This window comes from Mirounga leonina, unplaced genomic scaffold (genome assembly GCF_011800145.1).
Source record: "Mirounga leonina isolate KUSES-001 unplaced genomic scaffold, KU_Mleo_1.0 Mir_507, whole genome shotgun sequence".
Taxonomy (NCBI): domain Eukaryota; kingdom Metazoa; phylum Chordata; class Mammalia; order Carnivora; family Phocidae; genus Mirounga; species Mirounga leonina.
In genome coordinates, this window is record NW_023270789.1 from 3,816,011 (window position 1) to 3,830,211 (window position 14,201).

The 14,201-nt window shown below is 43.4% G+C and overlaps 1 protein-coding gene across 2 annotated transcripts in view; it reads right to left on the reverse strand.

Annotated features, from left to right (window-relative positions):
• Positions 1-382: 382 nt before the first annotated feature.
• Positions 383-14,201, reverse strand: part of SLC22A15 (solute carrier family 22 member 15) — a 76,910-nt gene continuing 63,091 nt past the window's right edge. The window contains exons 9-12 of one of the 2 annotated variants that reach the window (XM_034990217.1): positions 9,283-9,403; positions 7,752-7,824; positions 4,505-4,693; positions 383-3,962 (exon numbers count right to left, since the gene is read on the reverse strand). In XM_034990217.1, coding sequence (XP_034846108.1) covers positions 3,876-3,962; positions 4,505-4,693; positions 7,752-7,824; positions 9,283-9,403 — 470 coding nt within the window. In that variant the 3' untranslated portion in view covers positions 383-3,875. Of the gene's footprint in view, positions 3,963-4,504; positions 4,694-7,751; positions 7,825-9,282; positions 9,404-14,201 lie in introns of those variants that run through there. The other variant, XM_034990218.1, reaches the window with a different exon arrangement.

Consider the following 14,201-nt stretch of genomic DNA (forward strand, 5'->3'; position numbering starts at 1 on the left):
TGCTAATTCACCACATGTAGTACAATATCCCTTATTTTGCTAAGGAAGTTTCATCTGCTAATGGCTTTTATTTTGAATAGGTGAATTTTGCCCAATAATATTTATATATATATTGAGGTAATTGTAAGTTCTTTCTCCTTTAATATAATACACAGATGAATTTCCAACAATGCATCATCTTTGCATTTTTCTCTAAAAATATTTTTTTTTGAAAGATTTTATTTTTTTTTATTTGACAGAGACACAGCGAGAGAGGGAACACAAGCAGGGGGAGTGGGAGAGGGAGAAGCAGGCTTCTCACCGAGCAGGGAGCCCGATGTGGGGCTTGAACCCAGGGCCCTGGGATCATGACCTGAGCCGAAGGCAGACACTTAACGACTGAGCCACCCAGGCGCCCCTCTAAAAATATTTTTATAGTTACCTATTGTGCCATGACTCCCCAACTTTGCTACAGCCCCTGTCCCACATACCATCCATAATTTCTAGCAGATTCTATATTTGCCCAGTTTGTCAAAGATGCTTCTATACATCCTAACACATTCTTTAAGAACAACAAATGTCTATGCTTTGTGGTTCTTTATTAAATTAATAAGAAGCCAAAATATCTGCACTTTATTTAATTAAAAAATTCTCTATAGATAACTTTCCAATCTCAGAACCAATGATCTAATAAGAATTTGTAATGGAAGAGTAAGTCCTATTGGAAAGCTGTATTTTAATTCTGATATGCAGGTGCCTGGGTGGCTCAGTTGATTAAGCGTCTCCCTTCAGCTCAGGTCATGGGATTGAGCCCCCATTGGGCTCCACGCTCAGCAGGGAGTCTGCTTCTCCCTCTCCCTCTGCCCCTCCCCTGTCCCCTCACCGCTTGCTTTTGTGTGCTCTCTCTCAAGTAGATAAATAAAATCTTGAAAAAGATAATAATTCTGATATGCTAGTGACAATTGCTTCAGTGTTTTTGTTAAGAATATAAATCTACTGGGTGCCTGGGTGGCTCAGTCGGTTAAGCGTCTGCCTTCGGTTCAGGTCATGATCCCGGGTTCCCGGATTGAGTCTCACATCAGGCTCCCAGCTCAGTGGGGAGCCTGCCTCTCCCTCTCCCTCTGCTGCTCCCCCTGCTTGTGCTTTCTCACTCTGTCAAATAAATAAAATCTTAGAAAAAAAAAGAATATAAATCTACTAACGGTACCTTCATCAATTTGACCTCCACAAAAATACCTGCCCAGATTATATTCACTTAAGCAGTGCCTCAGAAACTTTCATTTGCTTCTTATTTGTTGTATTTTATTTGCTTATTTTTAAATACTAAAGAATATCTATATTGCTGGAAAGCAGCCAAATGACAAATATTGCATTTTCAATGGGCACTGGTTTTAACTCACCAAATCAGGAAACTACAACACTGTTTCTTTTAACATATTGGTACCAAGGTTCTGGACAAGCTATTCTAAGACCTTTGACCCTAGAAACTGGGGGTTTCTTATGTGTCTTACATTTTTCTTGCTGTTTTTGAGGAGAAATTTAATTTTGAATAAAAAAAGATGCTTTTTACAAATCATTTGTACAAATTATGTTCCCTGTAAATTAAAAGCTTTCCAGTCATTTAATCAGTGCAAATATACACAGGTACACATTCTCTATAATCACTATTCTTCAACATTTAATATCAAAAGGAAAAAAATCTCTTTATAAAAGGTGGTAGATTGAAAAAACAGTAAATATTAAACTTCACCAAAGGACCATCTAGAAAGAAACGACGACCTTATCAGTGAGTGACACACTGACTCGAGCAGTTGGTAGCCTGCCTGGCCTTATTAGGCAACATGTATAACCCCCTTCCCTTTTTCCACCCCACAGCTGGGGAAGCAGGAGACCCAGGGATAGAACTAATGGAATCCTCATTTATTTAGCCAGAGGCAGAGGGAACCCCAGTGCCAACAGAGAGATGGATTCCCAACTGGTCTTCAGTTAGAAAGAAGCCATCACACTGGTTGCCTCTGGGTGTTGGGCCTATGGGTGATAGATTTTTTAACTTCTAGTTTCCAAATTTTCTATAATGGGACGTATTACTCTCATAATGCAAAGAGCGCTCCAACTGACCAAAGAGCACATATATGCTAGTTCAGTGTTTTATTTTTAATGCCCAACCACTAAGAAGACCTTCTAAGTGTCCTTGTAAGTTCCTCCTCTCTTCCTCTCCTGGTCGGGGGCAGGGTCTCCATCTGCCAGAGATGGACAAGCAGGATTCCACAGTTTGGGGGTTTGGGTTGCATTTGCCTGGGATTTATAAAAATGATACTGTAAGGAGTTCCACAGTTTTCTTGATGGTTAGAAACAGTAATATTTATTAAATCCTTATTGTGTCTAGGCCCATATTCTTCTGGGCATAGCAGGGAGAAACAAACAGCAGGAGAGATGGCCCTTATTTATGAAGAGCTCAAAATATCATCAAGGGCATAAAAGACATAAAAATACTTTAACAAATACAAAGGTACTGATACGAGTGCAAACCAAGAGGTTAGCATGGAAGAGGACGGGAAAGTGTCAGAGCCAAGTGGGGGTGATGCCTCTAAGATTTCCAGAAGCAGGCCCCATGACGTCTTCTCTTTACCTCCAATGCAACTTCTCTTTCTCCCAGAGTTAGTAAAACGGAAATTCTGAAGACACAGAAATGTTCCTTGTTGGGAAAGCAGCCTTAGGCCATATTGCACAAACTTGTTGATTCCAGGGTAATACTCCTACTTGAGATAGCATTCAAGTTTCAAGGGAAACAGGTATTTCCAGCATATGATTTTAGAAAACTTAAGTATGACAGACTTATTTGAAAGTTGGCAGTACTTCATGAAAAAAGCCACATTTCCTATGAAATTACTTGCTTTTCACTCTGATTACAGAGGCAGGGACTGATCTGGGATCAGAAGTGTTCAAGTTAATGGTTGCCCAAGTGCCTCGTTGCACAATGCCGAAAACAGAACAAACAAAAACCCGTGACAGATCATTTTCTTTTCTTCCTTATAAAGCTGCCCCCTTTCAAGTGCCAACATGACTGTCACTCTGCAACTGCCCTCCACCTTCACAAAGCTTCATCCCTTACCGAGCACGGTTCTGAAGTGAGTGCTGGTACTGGAATCTGAGATGGACCAGTTTCTGGAGACGCACACAGGTCTGAACTGTCAAAGGGAGTGGACAGGGAACTGCAGCCACACCTCGGGCTCTCAGAAAATCGCTTCAGTACAGTTGGCTTTTCCTAGGCGATCGTCTGTGGGACTCAAGGCACGAGGAGCTCAAGCCAACCCTGAGCTTGGGAAGCAAGGGGTGGACAGTTAGGGTAAAGCTGGAGGCCTTGGGCCACATACAATCACCTCTCAGTGCTTTTCCTCTGGCAAAAAACTGGAATGCGAACAACAGCCGGCCTCAAGAGATTCCTGGTGAGGCACAGATGATGGGGGTAGACGTCAAATATGGTATTAGAATGAAATCTTAAGGATGGGTTATCTTATCCCACTAACGAGGTGAGAAGGAATTTTACATGTCTGCCTTTAGGTCATGATCAAGGATAAGCAACACAGTCAGACTTCCAGAAACAAATTAGCTTTCCACTCTGGCGTGCGGATTTGAGCTATCTGGCCAGAAGCCATGGTTCGGAAATAAACCTGAATTGTGGACTAAGGAATGACTGTTCCCTCAGTACCGTGATGTCCTCACTCATGAAATCTCTTCTCCACCGTCCTTTGTGCCTGAAAAAAAAATGAGCCCATGCTGAGGACCTTCCATGCATGTTCAAGCCTGTGCTTCTACAACTCTTATGTTTCCTGGAAAAGCCTGCCTTTGCCAGAGGCAAGGAGATCATCTGCTTGTGAGGGGGGAGCCGGGGCTCTTCACTTAATCATCTGGGTTTCTTCATCTGCATCGAAAAACTCCTCTTCCTCACTCTCACTGCCTAAAGTGTTGTCCTTGTCTGCAGACTGAAAGGGGAAAGGAGAACCAGAGTGGTCACATGACGCCATGACATTTCTAAAATGAACATTATTAGCTAGCACTCAACCCACAAATGCATTTTTATGACATCTCCCCTAGATTTCACCCTAAAGTGTTCTACGAAAGTGAATGAATCACCAGCCACCTTCATTTCTCTAAAAAACCAGTTGCTATTAATCTCACACCTCTGTTTTCCAACAGTTTTGCTTGGTTTTATTAAATCTAACCAGAACATTCTTCTGCCGCCCCCCCAAACTATCATCATCCCAAGAGGTACATCTGAAAGATTAAGAAGACTATGAAGACTGGGGCGCCTGGGTGGCTCAGTCGTTGGACGTCTGCCTTCGGCTCAGGTCATGATTCCAATCCTGGGATCGAGTCCCGCATCGGGCTCCCTGCTCCACAGGAGGCCTGCTTCTCCCTCTCCCACTCCCCCTGCTCGTGTTCCCTCTCTGGCTGTGTCTCTCTGTCAAATAAATAAATAAAATCTTAAAAAAAGAAAAAGAAGACTATGAAGACTGTGCCATACCTGTGTCGGATCCAAGGTCTGTAAAGATAATGCTTCCTCCCCCAGCCTCCGATATGAATACACCTGAAGGTCGGAAAATGTCTCTAGCAATGGGCTGTTAAGGGTTTCCGGCAATAATAAACTCAGGAGGCCCGAAGTCAGGCCGGTGACTCCAAAGACAATGAAGGGTAAAGACCACTGCACGTATCTCTGTGGGGGCAGGGAGTAGAACAAAAACATACGAAAACTCGGTATCCATTTCCCAGCACGTGACATCAGCAGGCTTATGACCGAGGCATGGCCATGTTTACTATTCCCACTAGCATACACAATAAGCCACTTCCTTCCCCATGGAGAGTTACCCTGGAAAATCATGGAGTGGTTGCTCGGGCACGCAGCAGCGGGAGCGAGTACACAGAGAGGTGGCAGAGGTGTGGATCGGATCAGAAGCAGGGGGGTGGGTACTGCTTTCACTGCAGGCAACTCGCTTAGAACACAGGGATCTCCACATACTCTTCGCTTGGGAGACACCTCAAATACTCGCTCACCATAAACTTTAAAGTTCTCCACACTGGAATCAGCCAATCAGTATGCTCGCTGATTCACTTAGCACCGAGTGAGGGGACAGGCAGGGCTAGTAGGGAGAGATAGGGAGGGGGCTCCCGTGATCAGGCTCACAGAAATCCCCAAAATGTGGAGGTGTAAGGAAACCAGAGATAAGGGAACACACCGGACCACCCTGCCCTAGGTGTCGGAGGAGGGGGGTCTTTTTTTATGACAGTCACCTGGGACCAACAGAGAATAACCAGACCCTAAAAAAAGTAAGCCATTAAAGATGTTATCACTAGTCCTTACACAAAAGTGCTATCAGTAGAGGAATTAAAAAGATTTAAGTTCCCTGGTTAGCTTTCAATAAAAGACCAATCCTAAAAGCCCTCAGGGGCAAACCTGTTGGGGCCCCTCTCACTGCTGAGAGCTTTTTTATTGTATCCTTGCTTAATAAAAACTCTATCCCTTTCCTCACTCTCCTTTGTCCGGGAGATTCATTCTTTAACTCCATGAGACGAGAACCTCGCTCTTCCGCTTCAGCAACATGCCCAGAGGACGGTGTTAAAATTACGAACACCCCAAAAAGAAAAAGAAAACCCTAAAGAACCCTAGCACATCCGTGTGATTTGGAAACTACCTGAACACGGTGATACAGCTTTGCTTCAGAGATCCGACAGACATTCTCAGGAAAATTTACAGTTTCTTGAAAAACAAACTGGCTCAAAGATAATGACATAGAAAACTGTGTTGTTCTCGAGCCACTGGGGTGTTACTCTGGGGCCTTTCTGAGCTGATCAACATTCTTGAATTCCTGTATAGGAGTTGCTTAGCTTTATGCTTTTCTCTTTGGGACTTCCAAATTGTGTGGATAGAACCACTCCTAGTTAGGATATCCTCTGCCTGATTTTTCAGAAGTAAAAAGATGGACAAAGTGGGGCGAGGGATGGAGGTGGGAGGGGAGAATCTCACTTCTGGAGCCCACATGCAAACACAAGTCCAACACTGTGGGTGTGCTGCTGGATCAAGGGGGACACAACACTCTCATCTCTTCTCAACTGAGCAGGAACAGAGGCACAGTGCTAGGTATTCTAATGTTCTAGGAGAGCCATCCAGATTCGGAGATCTTTAGAGATAAACCCCTAATGTCCACACACTTTGCAGAATGGAACTAATTTATATTAGAGAAATGGTCTTATAGTGTAAAATTAAGCACGAAACATGGAAAGAGATACTCATGAAAAGGAAGTATACTGCAAGTCAAAGACGGACGGACGGAAGGAAGGAAGGAAGGAAGAAAAGGAAGGAAAAGAAAGGAAAGGAAAGGGGAAGGAAGGAAGGAAGGAAGGAAGGAAGGAAGGAAGGAAGGAAGGAAGGAAGGAAGAAAGAAAAAGAAAGAAAGAAAGAAAAGGCCACAGTGGTATTTCAGAGACATCCTCCTGTACTAGTGAGACAGGGAAAGCAAAGGGATGCTATGAGAGAAAAAGCTGGTTTTCCCTTTGCTGCTTTTCCTGCTTCTCCTCTTGCTAGAACTTGCACTCCCAGCCCACTTTACACATGCTTTGTAACGCAAATCGCATAGAGGTCCTTCTTGTAAGAGGCCAGGACTTAATGATTTCTCTAGAATAGATAACATCTAAGGAAGGACCAGGTGACAATAACCAGGTGAAGCTATCATATGTGCATTCCAGACCACTGGAGACATTCTAGACATCTCCACGCCAAGACACCTTGGCTCCAAGGAATAACACCGGGGCCCTTGTCTTTGTCCTAACCGGTTCCTGGATGCCTGGATGCCTGAGAGGACACATACACCAGACCACTCCCAACCCCATGGACAAAGATGAGACTCCTTCCTTTCCTTTCTGAGCCTCCCAGACAGTCACTCCATCTGTATCTGCTCTCTCTAGATCTTCAATAAACTTTCACCTCCTGCTGGCTCACATTTGATTTCCATGCTGCGTGAAGCCAAGGACCCTCCTGGCTGGTCCTGTGGGAACCCCCTGGGTGTATCGCTAGTGGGGAGAACAGTTGTCTACACAGCACATCCAGGCACCCCTCGTTGAGTGCTGGCTGGGAGGGCAATAGGTCTGCTCAGCAGAGACATGAGCAGGGGCTCCAGGGATTAATCCGTCACAGAACTGGAACATTTCAAGACTGGAAGGATTTTCAGGGCTGCCATTAGGTCTACCCCCTTTCTTTTGACTACGACATTTAGGAAACGCTAAAAACTTTTAATAGACACACTGCTAGGCATGTTTCTCTTCTAATTTTCTTGCGTAAGTGGTGTGTCTTTGGGCAAGTTACCTAACCTGCTTCTGCTGATTTCTCATCTTTAATAGAGGGCAACAACCATGCCCGCCTCACATGGTTCTTGTGAAGCTTACTCGAGATGATATGTGTCGAAGTGCTCAACACACCGCAGAAGCTTAATAAATATTCACTGACTGGCTAACTGATGAATGGAGATAGGAAGGGGCACACTGGCATTAGCTAACTCTCCAATGAATGCAGATAAGCAAACACGCGGAGCCTGGGGGTAAGAGCATCCTGGATCCAAGCCCATCTGCCCTGAGGGATATGTAATCTAAAAGATACAAGGTTCCCATGCGAGGCAGGGGGATCTTAAGTGGCAACTGTTCATTACCACCTTCTACTCAAAGGCACAAGCATTTCCAAAGCAGAGAATCCAGAAAAACAAAACTAGGAGGTACAAACCAACCAGTGAGGGAATGAAGGGGGCAATAATCCCACCAACTCGGGAGAACATAGAACAAGTTCCAAGCCCAACGTTCCTGAAAGGCATAAAAAGGGGGGAAAAAATCAGTAAGTTCTGGCAGGGGTGGGGGAGGGGGGGAGTGTAAAGACCCTGTGGGACAATGGGCCTGTAATAATAAATCCCAAGGTGGAGGAAGCACGAGCAGTGCTGCCTGCTAGAACATTCTGAGCTCCTGGAAATGTCCTATAACCGCACTGTCCAATATGGAAGCCTCTAGACAGCTATTCGCACTCGAAATGCGGCTAGTGAGAACGAGGAACTGGGTTTTTCATTTGCTTCATTTTAATTAGTTTAAATTTAAATAGCCACATGAGGCTAGTAACTCCCATACTGGACAGTGCAGTTATTATGGAGGACGGTTGTAGAAATGACCATGCGAATGTTTCTTGTCAAATATTCTTACGGGTTTTTGTGTGAGGTTTCCTATGAATTGATATACCCATGAAGAGCCAGGCCTTTATGATCTGAGAAGTCTGCCCATTTATTTAAATTCAACAAATTGATGATTCAAGGGTCAGGCGTATGACTAGGAATTGAGCACATATTCTCAGGAGACCAGGAACGTGACCTTCGTGAGGAGTATGGACATGCAAGAGGTGAGAGGGGGCGGGAATGAGAGTGGTTACAGGTGGGGTGAGGTGGGGTGGCCACGCAGCGCCCTCTCACCCCAGCCTAATTGTTAGCAATGGCAAAATGGTCATCCTAGCATCACAGCTCGCAGCCAGAGAAAACAGGTCAGAGGAATAATTAGGAAATGACCAGCCAATCACAGACAGCCTGGGAAAAACTGGAGGGAAAGGGACTTAAAATTAATAGGCAGAAAGAATCATTCAGTTCGCACGGATGAGGGAAACATTTGGAATGATCTCTGAAAAGCCTGGGGAAGTGCTGAGCCAGGGAGCTCCTGCCCGGCCCTCAGAGGCAGTTCTAAGAAGACTGAGCTACATCCCTGCCCTTCCCATCTTGTTTTCAGACTTATTTTATGAGGGGAAACTTCAGAGTATGTTCTTTTTGATAGGAGCATGTCCTCCTCATTAGAAACCACATTTAACAACTAATATGGAAACCTCATCATCACTTCTAAGTGTAATTATCTTTTTAACAATGTGTATATTCTGAATGAAAATGTAGGTCCTCTAGTCCCCTTGCCTGACATGTGCCTGACACAGGATGGGTGACTGAATAAATCCAATCCGCTGAAATCAAGATGGCATCCGAGCACTCTTTGGGTGATGGGATGTGTTCAGTGTAGAGGACTTCCCTCATGATTTACACAAGGGAGTTCAGCCCAAAATACAGCTACGTTTTCCTCAGCCAAGTGGGCCGAGTGTGGTCTACACAGGCAGTTTCTGGGCTTAGGACTGCTTGCTGAATCGCTGCTGGCCCATGCTAACTATGGTCCCGGTGAAACGAGAACCATCCCTCTGCCGCTGCAAGCGTCTACAGCAAAACATGCAGGATGTGTGAGGCGCACCTGATGACTGTGGGGTACAGCTCAGAGGTGTAGATGTACACCACGTTAAAGGCCGCGCTGATCGTCAGCTTCCCGAGCAGAGACAAGGAATGGCTGTTCACCACGGCAAACACACCTGTGTCTGAGGAGGACAAAGGTAACACTGTGAGGTCCTTTAGGGAGAAAAACACCTTTAAATGACTCACTGAATTCTGAAGGAGCCAGAGGCATGAACAGTGATCTCAAATGGTGAGGAGGTAGTGTCATGGAATACACATTCAGAAGGTTCAGTGAGCACACACAACGCACCCACACAAATATTCTCCCGGTGTCTTGGCGAGCCCTCCAACATCTTCCACAGTGCTGGTCATTGTGGGTGATTAAACTCGCTTCCTCCTCAGTGACAGAGCTCTTGGAAAACTGTCCTGTAGTAAAGCAAGCTTCATGGGGATGGTAAGTCTCATCCACCATGGGGCCTCTCCTTCCCAACCTCATTCAACAACCAGTGATGTGAAATGGTGGTTAGCATGACAAGCTCTGGCGCGTTCGGGCAGTAAGTCTGACGGATGTAAGAGGCAGAGGGGAGGTCCAGGAAAACGACTCTCTTCAGTGTGCGTTTCTTAGTGTTCCACTGGAAGATAAGGAATAATCCCGCTAAATGACTACCAGAGGGTATAAATCATTAATGTTCTTTAAAGAACGAGACTCTAAATATGGAACTACTTTTAATCTTTCTTCCTGCCCAACTTCTTACTTGAACTACTAAGCACTAATGATATTTCAGTTTCTTAATGTTATGTCTTTACATAAAATGCAAAAATACAGATTATGGCAGTTCATTTCCCTATCAAAAATACTATCAATTATCCCGTGGTTCTTTCCTTTATTAACATTTTTCTCCCTGGGATCTTGCAATGCAATTACTCCCTTTCAGACATATTTAACCTCTCCCTTCAATAACCCACTCGACTCTGCTTTCAAAATAATAATTTCTCCTTCTAAGGAAAAAAATCTCATTGACTCTGTGGTACTTTCCCCCTTGACTAGCAGATATCTTCAATGAGGGACCAATCCTCCATTTCCCCAAATACACCTGCCCTGTAGCTCACTACAATCTGGCTTCTGATAGCATGTTCTCCTCAAAGTCCTACTCTTGAAGGTCAACAGCGAGATCCTAATCGCCAAAGTAATTGCCTCTCATTCTCCTTGACATTTCTGCCAAATAGAATACGCTTGTTCCCTTCCTTGCGGCTGCTTGCTTGGCTCATAGAAACCACTCTTCCCTTAAATAACTCAAAAGCAATATCCTTTCCTTCCTTTGACCTCCACTGTGCCTATTCCCTAATCCATTCAACTGGCATGCTTCAGACACACTCCTGGAGCTGCTTCCTTTTCTATCGTCTGCCCCAAATACATTTCGAGTTACTTCAGGCTAAGGCTGGTATCCCGTTTGTATCTGTGCCCCTCACAGCATCTCCCACAGGACAATCCTCCGCGGTGCTTGCTAAATATTTGTTGAACAAATAAGTAGAAGGACTACAATAGGGATTAATTTAGTGAAAAGAATCGGTGTTAATGCTCTCTCAACTTCTAAGGAGGGGGGCATTTAAATACTCCATCCTAAAGTATGCTTCACCTTCCCTGCTTGACTATGAAATAAATCTTCTACTTTAAAGATGGTGTCCCAAACACAATGGCCCAGGCACTGCCAAACCCGACCATCTGGGGCTTTCTCCTCTTCTGCCAGGCTATTTGGAAGAAGACGCTAGCTCTCTTAAGTACTGAATATATTATTTTAAGCCATGAGTGCTTCCGGAAAAAGAACTCTGCCTTTTGGCGTTTACCCCAAGATATATGTCTGCACTTGAGATCTAGCAATCTCTTCCATTAAACCAGTAACAAGGGCAATTCTTCAATTATTTTCCAGAAAACTCGGTGTGTCAGGAAAAGGTATTCGGTAGCCTCGAAGCAAACAGGAATATGCACATTTGCTTTACTGCAGATGATCTCTGGGGCTGTTTTCAACCCGTACAGGATGGTATCTTTCAGAACTGTATAGTGACGCTCTATAACATCTTTAACAACAGGTTAGGGGATTGCTGTCCTGAAAACTGAATTCAAATGGCACGCCACAGAAGGCTTTTATCCAAACATCCACAAGATCCAAAGCTGGAAGAAGCCTTTCACGTGAAGCTCAGGACGGTTCCAGCTGGAAGCCCTTTCGGGAGCGAGGCTCCAGCCGTGTACCCACAGAGCACTCCCATCGGCCTAACACCTCATCAGATGCTTGAAACTTCTCCCCTGCATTCCTGACAATGGAGTCTGCAGTCACCACTTGAACCTTGTGGAATTCACCTATCCCCAAGTAGTCCATGTCAATTCAGACAGTTCTGTTTATTAGAAAATTATTTCTTATCCTTTCTGGGGCTCCTGCCTGGGGAGCTGTTGGGCTGTTGGTCATCCTGAGTCAATGTTCAGGAGTGCTTTGCAGCCACTGGGCTGGTTCCTTTGATTCCTGACTTTGGCTCTTTATCTGAAAATAAAATCAGATATTACTGGCTATTACCAGCAAAAGTCCGAAGTGACTGTTTAAAAAAAAAAGTAATTTAAAAAGGAAAACTAGGGGCGCCTGGGTGGCTCATTAGGTTGAGGGTCTGCCTTCGGCTTAGGTCATAATCCCAGGGTCCTGGGATTCAGCCCTGTTTCAGGTTCTCTGCTCAGTGGGGAGTCTGCTTCTCCCTCTGCCCCCCACCTCACCAATCTGTGCTCTCTTCCTCTGCCTGCCGCTCTGCCTTCTTGTGCTCTGCCCCCCATCAAATGAATAAATAAATAAATAAACTAAAATCTTAAAAAAAAAAAGGAAAACTAAACTCAATTATCTTTGAGGGGAAAAAAAAAGATAATTCTCAAAACACTTGTACCCTTAAAGGACTAAATTCAAGAGGTTATAAGTTTATTCCAATGATGAAGCTGTAAGGACATCATTTTTGGTACTAGCTATCTAGAAGTTTTCTCAGAGCCCATCTGAGGGTGCCAGAACAAAAAATCTCAGTATGTTATAGTCACATTTCACTGACCCCAAATAGTAAAAATTCAACTTAATCAACTACTTCATTCACTGGGTGATTATGGCAAATTTTTGATTTCTCATGCACTTTTAATACAGCCCTCTGCTGTGATACACAGGTGGGCAAAAAAACCTACCATTCATTTGCTTCCCCCCCCCTTTTTTAAAGAAAAATACCATGTATGCACAAAGTTCTGTCACTATAGTTTCACCATTTCCAAAATTTCACATGAATGATATAATTCAGTTTGTAGACTTTTGTCTCTGGCTTCTTTTAGTTAGCATGAATGCTTTTGAAATTTATCCATGTTATTGTGGGTTATCAGCAGATCACAGTTCAATCCTTTTTTTGTTGTTGTTGTTGAGCAATATTTCATTGTACGAATATGTCACAATTTGTTTATCCATTCCTCAGCCGATGGATATTTGGGTTCCTTCCAGTTTTGGGCTATTATTAATAAAGCTACTATGAACATGTGCATCAAAGTCTTTGTGTACATCCGTGTTCCTGCTTCCCTTGGGTAAAGGTGAGTCATATGGCAAGTGTATGTCTCCCTTTTAAATAAGCTGCTAATGTTTTTCAAAGGGTCTGTACCATTTTACATTTCTATCAGTGGGATATAAGAGTTCCCGTTCTTCCTTATCATTGCCAATGATGATATGGTTGGTCTTTTTAATTTCAGCCATTCTATTTTTTTTTTTAGACTTTATGTATTTGAGAGAGAGAAAGAGAGCACGAGCAGGGAGAAAGGACAGAGGGAGAAGCAGACTCTCCACTGAGCAGGGAGCCCGACACGGGACTTGATCCCAGGACCCCGGGATCATGACCTGAGCCCAAGGCAGGCACTTAACTGCCTGAGCCACCCAGGCACCCTAATTTTAGCCATTCTAATAGGTGCACAATGGTCTATCTCCACTGTGGTTTTGATTTCCATTTCCCTAATGTTAAATAATTGAACATCTTCTCCCATGCTTATTGACCATTTTTTTATCCCTTTGGAGAAGTGTCTGTTCAAATCTTCTGCCCATGTTTTTTTTCTCATTATTAAGCTGCAAGAGTCCATTCTATATTCTGGGTACAAATCCTTTATCAGGTATATGTTTTGCAATTATTTTTCTCAGTCTGTGCCTTGCTTTTCATTTCTTTAATTATGTCTTTCAAAAAGCAAACGTTTTTAATTTTGAAGGCTAAGTAATGAATTTTTTTCGCTTTGTGCTTTTTTGTGTCCTGTTTAAGAAATCTTTGCCTAAACCGAAATCACTAAGATTTTTCTCTTACATTTTCCTATAGAGCTTCTATAGTTTTAGCCTTTACAACTGAGTCTCCCATTCATTTCGAGCTAATGACTACATATGACACGACATGCAAGTTGAAGTTAAATTGTTTGCACACGGACATCCAATTATCCCAGCACCAACTGTTGAAAGATTATCTTTTCCTCATTGAGCTGACTTGTCATCTTTGCTAAACATCAATTGACTGTGTGCATTTTTCTCTATGTATACTATAATATAAAACATTTTTAAAAGGTGATCAAAATCTCAGGCCCCCTCAAAAAATAAAATAAAAATCAACTGACCATATGTGTGGGTTTATTTCATACTAAATTCTATTCTATTATCTATATATCCATTCCTATCTGCCAATATCATACTATCCTGATTAATGTAACTTTGTAGTAAGTTTTAAAATCAGGTAAGTCCTCCAACTTTATTTTTCTTGATAAAAGTTATTTTGGATATTCTAGATCCTTTACATCTCCATAAAAATTTTGGTATTAACTTGTCAATATCTGTCCACAAAAAAAAAGTCTGTTGGAAATTTTACTGGGATTGAGTGTGCTGAAGGGAGACTGATTTGGGGGAGAACTGA